A 14,804-nucleotide genomic window follows, 5' to 3' on the forward strand; every position below is an offset into this window, starting at 1 on the left:
CCAGAATGTAAGCTGCTGGCAGTGGGAGTCTTCTTTTTCCAAAAAATGTGTTGTTTGAGCACTGTGCTGATCTGCTGAAGTTAAAATCTTAGAGAAATCTGAAAAAAGTACATAAATAGGGAGCAAAGCGCAGAGCAATAAGCAGGAGTGTCCGAACAGTAGTGAAGCCGGAAACAAAACCGAAACCAATATTGTGGAGTTTAAAAATGTTTAGGGACATTAAAAACATCAATATTCAACATTAAGTGTAAAGCATATGAGGCAGCAAAAGACTGAAAAGTGAAATATGTTAAATATTTGCCTCCAACAAAGGGCATGATATGAAAATAAAAAAGAAAGACTGTGTACAGGTGTCTTCAATATTCCCAGCCCATTTCCATAGCCAGCCTATGTAAACTGATAAGGAAATCTGGAAACTCATCAATCATCTTCTCGTCATAGAACTCTTTTTCCCTATTGGAAACAAATTAAAAGACTCAGACCTTACAATATATAATATACGATAATAAATACAAAAATAATGGAACCTTCAGTTAAACACTCTAAACATTTATGCAGAAACTACTGGAGGTTTTCTTTGTTAAACTTGTATCCTGCGAAATTTACATATCGCCCCTTTTCTATACTTACCGATGTCCCAGTGCATTGCGTAAATGCCGTAACAGGCCAAGCAAGTTATTGGGAAGATTTTTTCCAATTTTTGTCCATGTCTTAGGAGCCTGCAAATACAAAGTTAGGGTCTTACACCTGGAAATCTCAGCGCAGGAAGAATCACTCTAGTTCTCAACCTCCGTTCTTCAACACCAAAATTGTTTATTATTAAAAAAAAAGTCCTTATAATAAAACATTTAAATCTGAAAATAATAATTATAATATATATATATATATATATATATATATATATATATATAAAAAACATATGAATCTCACATATAGCACATAAAAACAGCACAAACCAGGTTTAGTTATTTTGCAACTGAACTTATGTGTTTTGTATTTTCCTCTGCTTTGTGCATTTTGTTGTATGATTCGTAAGGGCATCACATCACCTATCCATGCTGCCATTTGTCTAATTTGTGATTACAAGTGATTTATACATTTGTAAGATGCACAGATGTAGACATAAACAACAATAGAAATGGAAGTGAAGTGTTTCCTCCCCCTTTGAAATTTAATAAAACTGTTGTTTATTTTGCTGTACTAAATATGCACGAATACATGATTAGGTGTACTTTATTAGGCTATTTAGCTTTGATTTTCCCCTCCGTCTGAACATAAGGGTGCTTTCACACCTGGCCCGTTGTTTCGGAACCTGGCGCATTTCCCCCCTTAGCTCGGTTCGTTTGGGCATATGTGAACGCAATCACGCTCGGATCCGCACCAAAACAATCGGTCTGAGATCGCCTGAACGAGGTGGTCTCGGCTCGATTGAAAACCAACTCTGGAGCGGTTCGGTTGTAGTAAGAAAGCAATCCGATCCAATGGACCAACAAACCAGGCTATATCACAGTGTATAATGGGTAATTACGTAAGTTCCGTGAAAAGCAGTAGATGATGTCTGTGGGTGAGCACGTCTTCGCCATTCAAAATCAAAGCGCACCTTTTCATTTTATAATGCCGTCTTATTGCTCTTTGTAGTAGGTGCATTTTAACAATGTTTGCCCGACGAATCCTGGACTTCTGCTCAAAATTATAAATGAATAAATTAATATAACGACAGCTACAAAAGACCCAACAATAAGCCCTCGAAGTTGTTGTAGTTCAGTCCTGACGGATGACAGCTATGAGCGGAATTCCTGAAAATAAACCGTGGAACTTTGACCAATATGAGAACAGTTTACTCACACGTGACTTGTATTAACAATTTTGGTCCATTTAGAAACTTTTCCATGTGAAAGTGAACCGCACCAAGAATAAAAAGCAACATTGTAATTATTTTAATCTCTGTTTCGGAACAAAGCAATCGATCTACAGGTGTGACAGCACCCTAAGAAATGACCCTACAACCCAGTTTGGGGTCACGAGTACTACCTAATACCTACCAGCAGTGTTGGGGAGTAACTAGTTGCATGTAACGGAGTTACATAATTTAATAACAAAATAAATGTAACTGTAATATGTTACAGTTACTGAGAAAAATGTAATTAAATTACAGTTACTTATGAAAATGTTTATGATTATAAAGGGGGTTACATCTGAATATGTTCACACTCATAGAGATTTTATTGATTTCTTACCCAAATTGCATTGACTGCTCTAATATGAGACACCAATGTTTCAGGAGTTTAGGACACATGCTTGTTTGATAACCATTTTATTTCCTATTTGGTTTCATGTATATGCTTTATTTTTTTAAGGTTAACTGTTTTTTCCAAGGCATTGTTAGATGCCAGTGTTTCTTGTCATAGCTGTGCAAAGATTTGATTTCAAAAACAGTATCTATTAAACTGTATCTTATGATTTTAAATCTGCATTTAACCTTAGAACGATCTCAAAGTAGAAAGAGGTGCTAAAGATTTTGTGGTGGCTGTGCTTTAAAATTAAATTATTATAATCTTAATTCAAGTGATGAAGGATTGTTGACATCAGTGTTGAGTTCTAATGTAAGGTTAACCCTGCCTGGTTTAAATGTTTGAAAATGATTAACAGTTAAGAAAAAAACAGAAAAAAAAAAAGTAAGACATTTAAATTTAGAAGTAATCAAAAATACTCAAATGTAATCAGTTACATTACTTTAAAGAAGTAATTGAAATAGTTACACTACTTATTACATTTTAAACAGGGTAACTTGTAATCTGTAACCTATTACATTTCCAAAGTAACCTTCCCAACACTGCCTACCAGTGAATAATCACTAATCTAGTTTGCTGTACTGTTAAGGCTAATTTATATCTCTGCATCTGACCTACGCCGTAGGCTATGCGTCGCTTTTCATTTACTTCTGCGTCGACGCAAAAGTATAAATCAGCCTTTAATTGTACAAACACAAACACACCCGTAACTAAACCAATCAGCAGTTTAGCAAGGAGAGGAAAACACATCTCTTACGTTTAGGTGAAGAAGTCATTGCTCACCTTTGTCTTCCAGTCAGAAAAGGTTTTTCCCTCTGTGTATTTCTGTACAGTTTCATAAAGCTTTTCATTGTTTTTGTAGTTCTTGCATCCCTGGACTTCCTCTTTATTCCCCAGATTGTGAAGAACCTCTCTTATTCTGAAGGAAAAACAAGATTGTGAAGGCATACAGCATGTTCAAGGGTGAGTTCACATAATTTCTGCACAGATCAATTATATAATAATAATAATATGTGGGCTAGTCAGGAAATTTTTCTTGACATGGTCTACTTAATTTAATAGGGAAATTTAACAATGTACTCAGCAAAGCAGCATGTTGTAGAGCTGTCTCAAGGAGGATCAGAACTGATGCAGACTGACAGCTCAGTATAGATGGCAAGATAATAAAGAGCCCAAAGTCTAGAAACAAAACACCGCCAGTAGCTCAGTATGAGAGACACTTTTGCCAGAGAAAACAGAATCTTTAATAGGCAAGGCAAGGCAAGTTAAGTTTATTTATATAGCACATTTCATACACAATGGTAATTCAAAGTGCTTTACATAAAAGGAAGTGAAATAGTCATTAAAAATAATAAGAAATTAAAAATAATAAAAATCACAACAATAAAAACAAAGTGATTTAAAAATTGATTTTAAAAGAATTTAAAACATTTAAGAATAGAAAGTGATTATACATAGTGCAACCAGTTCGGACGTAGCACAGTGCTCATTCAACAAATGCACAGCTAAACAGATGAGTTTTGAGTCTGGATTTAAAAGTGGCTAATGCTTTAGCACATCTGATCTCTTCTGGAAGCTGGTTCCAACTGCGGGCGGCATAATAGCTAAAAGCAGACTCCCCTTGTTTTGTGTGAACCCTTGGTATTTCTAACTGACTCGATCCTAATGATCTGAGTGGTCTGTTAGGTTTATATTCAGTGAGCATATCTCCAATGTATTTAGGTCCTAGGCCATTTAGAGATTTATAAACGAGTAAAAGTACTTTAAAATCAATCCTAAATGTAACTGGAAGCCAGTGTATGGACCTGAGGACTGGTGTGATATGCTCAAATTTTCTGGTTCTAGTCAGAATCCTGGCAGCAGCGTTCTGGATGAGCCAACAGTTTATTTCATCAATGTGTTGGCAGAGGGAGTCAATGGGGCTGTAGTCATTTGGAGATAAGGCAAGGTAAATCTGCGTATCATCGGCATAGCTGTGATAGGCAATTTGGTTCTTTCTCATTATTTGACTTAGTGGGAGCATATACAGGCTAAACAAGAGTGGTGCAAGAATTGAGCCTTGTGGGACTCCGCATGTCATGGATGTCCACTTAGACTTATGCTCTCCTATACTCACATAATAACCTCTCCCTTCTAAGTATGACCTGAACCATTTAAGTACCATCCCAGAAAGCCCGATCCAGTTTTCCAGTCTCTCTAGAAGTATGTTATGATCAACAGTGTCAAACGCAGCACTAAGATCTAGTAGTACCAGCACTGATATTTTGCCTGAATCAGAATTGAAGCGAATATCATTTATTATCTTAATGAGCGCTGTCTCTGTGCTGTGATGCGCTCGGAAACCAGATTGAAAATTGTCCAGGTATCCATTTAAGTTTAAGTAGTTGTTCAGCTGATTAAAAACTACCTTTTCAATAATCTTACCTATGAACGGAAGATTTGATATTGGTCTATAGTTGTTCAACATTGTGTTATCAAGATTGCGCTTTTTCAGAAGGGCTTAACAACTGCAGTTTTCAGGAGTTTGGAAAAGTCCCAGAAAGAAGTGAAGCGTTCACCACTTCTAGGAGATCTGCTTCCAAACAGTTAAGCACACTTTTGAAAAAAGATGTGGGAAGTGTGTCAAGATAGCAGGTTGATGATTTAAGGTGCTGTACTATTTCTTCCAAAATTTTGCTATCAATTGCTTCAAAACAGACATAGTCACTTCTTTTTGAAATTGCGGTCGAATCTGTGTGACCTCTGCAGAAGTAGATATGCCAATATCCTTTCTGATATTATTGATCTTCTCAGAAAAGAAGGAAGCAAACTCATTGCATTTACTGTCGGAGAGCATTTCACTGGGTATCTGACTTGGGGGTTTGTCAGTCTCTCCACAGTAGCAAAAGAGTGCGAGAGTTGTTTAAGTTACTGTTTATAAGGTTTGAGAAGAAGGTCTGTCTAGCTGTGGCTAGTTCCACATTGAAAGCATGAAGGCTGTCTTTATAGATGCTATAGTGAATTTCAAGTTTTGTCTTCCGCCACATCCGCTCAGCTTTTCTGCATTGTCTTTTCATACTCTGAACTGCTGTTGATTTTCTCCATGGTGATTTTTGTCTGCCATTCTTTTGCAGACCCTTGTCGGAGCAATATCATCAATAACATTCTTAACTTTTGAGTTAAAAGAATCCAGGAGAAGATCAACAGTGTCAAACGCAGCACTAAGATCTAGTAGTACCAGCACTGATATTTTGCCTGAATCAGAATTGAAGCGAATATCATTTATTATCTTAATGAGCGCTGTCTCTGTGCTGTGATGCGCTCGGAAACCAGATTGAAAATTGTCCAGGTATCCATTTAAGTTTAAGTAGTTGTTCAGCTGATTAAAACTACCTTTTCAATAATCTTACCTATGAACGGAAGATTTGATATTGGTCTATAGTTGTTCAACATTGTGTTATCAAGATTGCGCTTTTTCAGAAAGGGCTTAACAACTGCAGTTTTCAGGGAGTTTGGAAAAGTCCCAGAAAGAAGTGAAGCGTTCACCACTTCTAGGAGATCTGCTTCCAAACAGTTAAGCACACTTTTGAAAAAAGATGTGGGAAGTGTGTCAAGATAGCAGGTTGATGATTTAAGGTGCTGTACTATTTCTTCCAAAATTTTGCTATCAATTGCTTCAAAAACAGACATAGTCACTTCTTTTTGAAATTGCGGTCGAATCTGTGTGACCTCTGCAGAAGTAGATATGCCAATATCCTTTCTGATATTATTGATCTTCTCAGAAAAGAAGGAAGCAAACTCATTGCATTTACTGTCGGAGAGCATTTCACTGGGTATCTGACTCGGGGGGTTTGTCAGTCTCTCCACAGTAGCAAAAAGAGTGCGAGAGTTGTTTAAGTTACTGTTTATAAGGTTTGAGAAGAAGGTCTGTCTAGCTGTGGCTAGTTCCACATTGAAAGCATGAAGGCTGTCTTTATGGATGCTATAGTGAATTTCAAGTTTTGTCTTCCGCCACATCCGCTCAGCTTTTCTGCATTGTCTTTTCATACTCTGAACTGCTGTTGATTTTCTCCATGGTGATTTTTGTCTGCCATTCTTTTTGCAGACCCTTGTCGGAGCAATATCATCAATAACGTTCTTAACTTTTGAGTTAAAAGAATCCAGGAGAAGATCAACAGAGTCTGCAGAAATGCTTGGTGTTAAAGATATAGCCTTCATAAATAGCGCACTAGTTTTCTCATTAATGCATCTCTTTCTGACAGAGACAGATCTAGATTCAGTGGTAACAGAGATCAATATATCAAAGAAAATACAGAAGTGATCAGATAGTGCTACATCCTTAATAACAATGGATGAAATGTTTAGACCTTTACTGATGAGTAAATCTAGAGTGTGTCCACGATTGTGTGTGGGTTCATGCACATGCTGGATCAGATCAAAAGTGTTTAAAACAGTAATAATTTCTTTTGCAGTTTTGATTTCTGCATTATCTATGTGAATATTAAAATCCCCTGCAATAGTAAAACAGTCACACTCTGAGGAAATCATTGATAACAGTTCTGTGAACTCTTCAACAAAGGCTGGAGAGTATTTTGGAGGCCTGTAAATAATGATAAACAGAATGCGTGGAGCACCTTTCAGCACAATACCTAGATATAATACTGGAAATAAACAAATATATATACAATACCTAGATATAATACTGGAAATAAACACATTAAATGATCAAGAAGTAAAAGAATGCAGTGAAAGACTAGGCAGAAGATAAAGCAAGAATAAGGAGCAAATGATTTTTTTCTAAGGATCAAGCATTAATTATAATTTACCGTTTATCATCCCAGAAAAAAGGGTGATCTAGGACCTTGTCGACGGTCGGTCTCTCAGATTGGTCTTTGCTGATCATCCAATCTATGAGATCCATTGCTGTGCTGTCTTTGACATCATCCCGAACACGTTTCCCTTCTAGAATGTTCGCTTCACGTGAGATGACGTAACCAAAAGGATGTTTCCCATCAGAGAGGATGTAATATGTTAACATCCCCGCAACCTACAATAAATGCACAATACTAACCACTGGCCATGATTAGAGTAGAAAAAGTTCAAGAAATCACAAACAGACATGAGTTCTGTGAACTCAACTGATAATAAAATCCTCTCTTAGATTAGCTCATGTTGGCATGACTGCAGTCGATTCATGGTATTTCACAAACCTGAATGTCAGAGCTCTGTTTGTAATGAGCTTTGATCGCTGCATTGCCCTGTTCGAACTGTTCCAGGATCTCGGTTGCCTCCCAGCCTTGTGTACCAGCTCTATCAGTATAAACTCTGCTTTTCCCCTCGTCCAGTTTGCGACTTATACCAAAGTCAGCCAGCCTTGCCCTTTCTTCTTTATCTAATAGGAGTAGGAATGATAGTTTTGAATACGCTGAATGAAAGTTGAAATCTGGATGAGGACCAGCAGCAGTAAATGACGAGAAAATGTAAATTTTTGAACCATCGCTTTTAATAAAGTCGTAGAGTGATTTACATTAATCTGAGAAATGAAAAAGTAAAAATAGATGTATATTTATACCTATCAAAACATTTCTAGGCTTTATATCACGATGTATCACTCCAGCACGGTGAAGAACTTGAAGGCCAAGAAGCATCTCCTTCACTATTTTCCTCAAAGCGGTCTCTTTTCTGTCCTTTTGCTCTGGCTGACGAAGATATTCCATATACTCCTCTAGATCATATTCACAAAGCTGGTTTGCAAGATAGTAAAAATCTTCATCCTCTGCACAGGTCACATACCTGACGATATTCTTGCTTTCAAGCTTTAAATCTTGCAAAAGCTTCAGTTCATTTTCAAAGTCTTTGTTGTTCTTTGGGTTCTTGGTTATTAGTTTAATGGCCACGTCAATACCGTCTTTTCTTATTCCAATATATACTTGTGTGCCACTTCCTCCAGACCCAATCATGTACTTCTCATCTTTATAAAAGTAGAGGCTGTCTATATTTTTTATGTTAGGCTCTCTTAACAGCTCCTTTATTTTTGTACTATGTCTTGTAGAGGATTCATTCCGCCAGGTGATTCGCATGTCCTCAGTCATTTGTTGGATAGCTTGCATCTGTAGTATTTCTGTATTTTGAGAGCGAGATTCAGTTTCCAGTTCTTCTGATGAAGTCTGTGCAGATGGCCATGCAATCCCTTGTTTAACTCCTATAAATAAATAATAAATAAATGTTGTTTATTTTACAGTTATAAGAAAATATATAATATACATTAATAAGTGGTCAGGCAAATATTTTTTACTTTAAGGTTTTATATCTCAATTGCACAACACAGTAATTTTGACAATGAAATTATAATTATGCAATTAACCTCACAATTTAGATTTTAGTATTAGTACCATATAAACATATTAAATTAGAATTAAAACTACAAATATTAACATAAATAATAAATTAGTCATACACTGCATGAGTATAAACATCCATTCGGATCTAGAATCTCTCACCTTGATCTTCAACCAGGAAGGTTTTATTAACTTTGAGCAAATGATGTGTTTTGGGTGCGGGAAGGTGACACTTTTACTGCTTTATAAAGTAAGCAGCACTGCACAAAAGTTAATGTTCTGGTTGTCACCTAATTAGGACCCGAAGTAGATAAATATCACATGTGGTTTTTAAAACAGTATATGATAACAGCGGGAAATTCTGTATATTCATGCAGTGTGTGCATGTCAAAAGATTAAATCCAATCAGAAGCTTGTGACATATAAAACGCGCATATCAACTCGATCACTTTATTTAGCGTTCATGTAAACACTACGTTCGGATTCGTCAGTCAGAATGAATTCATTCCGATGGAAGCAAAAAGTGTCCATGTAATTGATGTATGCAATTGTATGTTACAAAAGTACTTTAGAATTTATCATTACAATAACATGAATGAGAAAATCTGCAAATCAGTCTTGATGCCAAATGCAGGCTTCATTGTCTTTATTAAAATAATATTATAGTTCTAATTAAAAAAAAACATAATTAAGTTCTTATTTTAAAAAGTCTTATTTAAAACTGAATATATCTCATGGAAAATTCCTGTCAGTTGTTTTGTGAGATTCGCTCGTGAATGCAGAGCTTTAGGGGAGAAAAAGCTGTGCTTACGGTTTGGGGGTCCGGCTGCTAGGACGGCCTGGTAAGGAGATTGTGTGGTGAATCTGGAGAAAACAGGCGGCTCCTCGCCAAACAGCACAATCATGACCTGGATGAGCCCGTACAGATCTGACTGGGGCTAATGGGCCAGGATGAAATAAAACGGAAATAAAAGAATGAGTGAGATATCTGACGTGTTCCAGGTTCCTGATTTCATAATAATATCAATCACTGGCAAAGTGTATTGAAATAGCGTAAAACAATATCTTTTTTTATTCAATGAGACATGAGGAAAAAACACTGATATTAGAATGAAATAATTTTGTGTGATGGATTGAGTCATACATGTTTCCACTCGTACAGGTATGGCAGGTAGATCTTGCCGTTGGCGTCGACGTGTTTGCCAGTTTTGATCATCATCGCACTGGTGGGCTTCACAAAACATGTAGGAGGATTGTAGGGATATGTATCCAGCAGCCACAAGCACACGGGAATATTATACACATTCCCTGAAACAGGAAAACATGCATGCATGGTTATATATGTTATAATGCAGCCTTCATCTTTACACTATAAACAGTTCTCTAACTCACCTCTATAACTAACTGGAACAGTTCCTGCGAGGCTCATCAAGTCTCTGGATGATCCATCACTAAACACTGTGAAACAAACATCAGTTATTCATGGGAAACTCAAAGAATTATGTTTCCAGAGACCTAGAAAACACAGAATCTTACCGTACGCATCCAAAGCAGGTCTGAGGTCTTTATAGTGAGAGATGACGTTTATTATCTCTCGGACAGCGAGATCTCTGTATTTGTATTGCTGAAGTATTAAAAAATAATACACTTATATGAATAACCCAACAAACTGTTGTCTCCATTATAAAGCCTTATCACAATGAAATGTATGAAAATATATTGTATCAACATGACATATCAAATTATCTAAATGTGCATTCAATAATAATCTGTTATATACGTAAAAAGTTTGCTTGTGTTATTAAAGTTGTTATAAAATATTAATATAATTTTGACTTTTAAACGGTAAAATAGCATATGAAATGCCCAAAATCCAGTATGACAACTATTTTAGTACAGCTTATATAAATATTGACAAATAACCTGCCTGATACAGTAGATAAACTGAACTTTAAAAAATAAATAAATAAACAGAATGCTTGCCTTTGCAACTACAATAAATGAACTGAACTACTAAAATAAAAAAAAATAAAAAAAAGCACGAAACAAATTTCTAAAATTACAATGAAAACTGAAAATATTAATATATGATAGCATATGCATAATATTAAAATAACACTGTATATTTTAAATATAAATATACTTTATCATTTATAATTATCTTTACATTAACAAGAATGAGAAATTATACAAAAAATCTTGATGCTAAAACAATCATCTTTATGTAATAATGTTCTTAATTTTCTAAAATTCTTATGTATAATTCCTTATGTCTTCAAAGTCTTAGCACAACTGTATGAAAATATATTTAATCAAGATGGCATCAAATTATTTAAATGTGCATTCAATAATGATCTGTTAAGCGTTGTGTAAAAATATCTGCTAATATTATTAAAGTTATTATAAAGTATTAACATAACTATTTTGACTTTAAAACATATCTATAATCAATGACAATTATCTCAGTACATCTAATATAAACACAGACAAGTAACCTGCGTAATACAGTATATATGAGATTATTTTTCATCTTGACACAATAATATCAAATGCTCATTATATTCTCCCCCACTCAATTGAACTATTCAAATGAAAGAATAAACCAAAAGGCATAATACTGACCTTCAGCATCTTTTTAATAGCTCCTTCATTGACAACAGCCATGATTTACTACACAAATATAAATAAAATACACCAAACTCCTGAGAAATACAAGAATAAATGTGTTAAATGTGAAATAAACAAGTGTGTCTGAGCTCAGGCCAAAACACTCACTCTAAACAATTTAATAACTCAATATGGTCCGATTCATTTACTGAGAATTCGATAAATATAGGTAAAGTCGACTAGCATTCATCGCAAGGAAGATAATTAACATCTGAGAAAAAAAAAAAGAAGAATCATTAAACATTAATTAAGAGAGTTCCTACTCATCATGGTGAAGTAATACAGAATGGTGTATATGATCCACATTTTAAAGCTATTTGGTTTAGTCAGGTTAAACTTTTAAATTTAAAACTTACGCAGCTGCTACCATTTGTGCAATGCCTTTAAAAGTGGCAAGTCTTATACACAGAAAATCTAATCAAAAAGTCAATGTCAAAGTTAAATTATGAAGACATGATTAGAATATCCAGTAAGTCTATATAGGCCTACAATAAATCAATATTTAGTCAAGGCAATTAGCCTAAATTATAAGTATTAGAATAAATGATAATAACTATTATTTGTAACAATATTTATAAGTATAATGTAATAATGCGTTAAACATATATATATATATATATATATATATATATATTTGGATGCAGATTGACGGCTGGTACACCCAAATGAGGTTTTATGAAGAAGGTTTTATGCACAGTTAATAGATTAGCATTACTTTTAATAATGGTGTTTGTTGAAATTTGCATCACTCTTTATATCATGTAACGTTAGACTATTGTAACAGGCACTGAGGTCCTTAAACACCAAGATAGTTTGTGTCCAAATAGAAAATAACTACTACTACACCCTTAGGGCAAGACATTTCAAGCAACCGGAAGTAAATTTACCTTTAACTTTTCTTCTCAACCAGGTCTTTTTTTTTTTATTTGTATTGATTCGTTCTCACAGCGTTTGTGAAATCACGAGAGTGAGCTTTGAACAATCTTCTTTCCTTTGTTTAATATTTTTTGAATAGTTACACAAGCATACAAAACAGTGCTGCGTCCCAATTCGCATACTATCCGTCATAAATATTATTCGAAAATAGAATTAGTATGTCCCAAATCAGTATGTTTAAAAAGGTAGTTTAAAGTAAGTTTTAAAAAGTATGCCAACGATTCCCGGATGTTCTAGTAGTGATGTTACGCTCAACACCGAAACCCCGAAGCTTGTACTTCTTCTGCTTCTTCTTCTTCTTCTTCTTCTTTTTTAACGGCGGCTGGCATCCATCTTATTGGTGCATTACACCCAACCCCCCACCCCCACCCCCCATTCTGTTCCGGAGTGTGGATCAGTAAGTAAATTCACAATCTATTTCTACTATGAATTAGGGATAGAGGGGGGATTATTATTATTATTATTATTATTTTTTAAATTACAATAACAACAAACTAAAACAACTCCACTGAGAATCTACACCCCCATACCACCACCTTATCTAAAGCTCCTTGCACTTTCCTAACCACATACTCCATATTTCTCCCTCTTTTCCACCGAAGCTTGTATAAAAAATAAATAAATTAAAAAATTAAAAAAACACATTTCACATTGAAGCACTGTATCGGAGCTTGATTCGTTTTGCCAAAAGCACGTGATCTATGACGTCTGAAGCTTCATTCGCCTGAAACCACGTGACTGCTTCAGTATCTGGCGAACTTCAGCGCCGTTTCCTTTACATTACATTACATTACATTATAATGCATTACAATTGTTTTCTTTTTATCGTAATTTATATATTAAGGTCAAATGAACTTTGCCTGTGAAATAACAGTCTAAGGACTGAGGCAGAGTTATCATTGACAGATCACAGATTTAATTCATGAGTTTATATTTGAATTATTTTAGTGGCTGCACACCGACAAAAATTAATGACTTTTGCCATTATTTTTATACAATGAATTAAAACAAGGAACCAGTAGTGAAACCAGCAGCTATAATGAATCACAGCACTTTGGAAAGTGTTATTCATTTTTATGACCACATGGCCACAGCAGGAAACATCTTAAGTTCGCTTCAAGTAATACACCTTTTTCCGATACAATTGGGTTGAAAGCATCACTGGTTCAGAACGCTTCACTTCCCCATCACTATGTTCACCTACTTCCAGTTGGAAGAATTCGAAGTGCAGATAGATGCACACTCCATATGGCGGGTGGGTCGTGTCATGGATAACCGAAATAAATATATTCTTGTGTTTTTATTCTGTCTCCCAATGTTGTCTGTGTCTAAAAATAGCCTTTAAATTATAGGCATATTAAATACCCTCCACACTACGGGCTGATCTGGCTGCAGAATCGCCCTGACTGACTTTTGATCACAAGGTGGCACTGTCTCAAACCTTTTTGAGTACCTTCAGATCGTGGTCTCGATGGTACATACAAAGTTTCGTAATGGTACACCAATGCATTCCTAAAATATAGCATTTTACATCATAATATTGTATTGTAGTCAATGGAAATTTCATGTTTTGTTCAATTATAGCGCCACCAAGAGGCACAATCCCACCAAATTTGTCATGTGTCCTTAGAGTGTGCCCATACATATGTGTGTCAAATTTTGTGAAAATATCTCATTTTGTTTTGGAGTTATTGACATTTTTATATACGAGATGAGAAAAAAATGACTGACTGTCGACTTTGTTTGCATTTTTGTACCACTTACTATCAACATTTTGTCATTAGCATATAGCTAACAAGCTACGATTTCGAATTTCCTAAGGTGGTTTCGAGTCGATCGGAGTAACGGTTTCTAAGATATTGCCAGCTGTTTTTAAGCGCTAAAGTGCAACACTGCACAAACCATAAGGCGAAACCTAGCAGGTTTGGTATCGCTGGACTCGGCAAGGATTCAGGAGTCTAAAAAGGTGACGCCTGTGAAAATAAGTCGACCACACCTAAAGTTATAAGCATGTGAATATATGATTTTACCACTAGGTGGCGCTGACTCATAACTTCTCAGGCTCCTTCAGGGCATCGTACTGATGACCCATACCAATTTTTGTGACGATACGTCAATGCGTTCATAAAATATAGCATTTTACTACAAAATTCAACATGGCCAGCGCCCAAAATGGCTGACATGGGAAAATTGGATATGGTTGGACTCGGCATGATGCACCGAATCTAATTGATTTTTGGCCAAACCATTCACAAGTTATAAGCAAAAATATGCATTTTTCATATGTCCTGACCACTAGGGGGCACAGTGCTGAAACACAGCAGGTTGCCTCAGGTCATGCTTGTTATAAGAGTCACCAAGTTCCGTCTCAATACGTCAAACCCTTGCGGAGATATAGCCTCAGATCTATATTTGCGTGCTTTTCAGCGAATTCATTAGCGTGGTATTCGAAAACGCTTGGACGAATCGACTTGAATTCCATAACTTTTTGCCAGCATGGTCTGTAGATGATCGGAGCCAATTTTGGTGAGAATCGGACGAACCGTCTAGGACGAGTTCGACAAAGTAGGTTTTATGAACAATTGAATATAGC

The 14,804-nt window shown here is 35.6% G+C and overlaps 1 protein-coding gene across 3 annotated transcripts; it reads right to left on the reverse strand.

Annotated features, from left to right (window-relative positions):
• Positions 1-313: 313 nt before the first annotated feature.
• Positions 314-12,490, reverse strand: LOC131553352 (probable serine/threonine-protein kinase irlD). Of its 3 annotated transcripts, XM_058797957.1 has the most exons (12): positions 12,163-12,490; positions 11,231-11,310; positions 10,145-10,232; positions 10,001-10,066; positions 9,753-9,916; positions 9,420-9,546; positions 7,843-8,472; positions 7,481-7,662; positions 7,097-7,317; positions 3,075-3,210; positions 631-719; positions 314-453 (listed from the first exon to the last, which is right to left on the reverse strand). In XM_058797957.1, the coding sequence occupies exons 2-12, from the start codon at positions 11,270-11,272 to the stop codon at positions 357-359; spliced, it is 1,842 nt and encodes a 613-aa protein (XP_058653940.1). In that variant the 5' UTR covers positions 11,273-11,310; positions 12,163-12,490; the 3' UTR covers positions 314-356. The 3 variants fall into 3 exon arrangements, with proteins under 3 accessions (XP_058653940.1, XP_058653941.1, XP_058653942.1); XM_058797958.1 differs by lacking the exon at positions 12,163-12,490 and having other exon boundaries at positions 11,231-11,741; XM_058797959.1 differs by lacking the exons at positions 10,145-10,232; positions 11,231-11,310; positions 12,163-12,490 and having other exon boundaries at positions 9,769-9,916; positions 10,001-10,084.
• Positions 12,491-14,804: the final 2,314 nt, after the last annotated feature.

Source organism: Onychostoma macrolepis, chromosome 14 (assembly GCF_012432095.1).
Source record: "Onychostoma macrolepis isolate SWU-2019 chromosome 14, ASM1243209v1, whole genome shotgun sequence".
Classification (NCBI taxonomy): Eukaryota; Metazoa; Chordata; class Actinopteri; order Cypriniformes; family Cyprinidae; genus Onychostoma; species Onychostoma macrolepis.

Excerpts from the sequence above, each read along its gene's own strand:
- LOC131553352 (XM_058797957.1), bottom strand. The coding sequence starts at position 11,272 with ATGGCTGTTGTCAATGAAGGAGCTATTAAAAAGATGCTGAAG. Across the intron at positions 9,917-10,000 it reads TGTTCCAGTTAGTTATAGAG|GGAATGTGTATAATATTCCC; the intron begins GTGAGTTAGAGA and ends TTCCTGTTTCAG. Across the intron at positions 8,473-9,419 it reads AGCAGCCGGACCCCCAAACC|GAGTTAAACAAGGGATTGCA; the intron begins GTAAGCACAGCT and ends ATTTATTTATAG.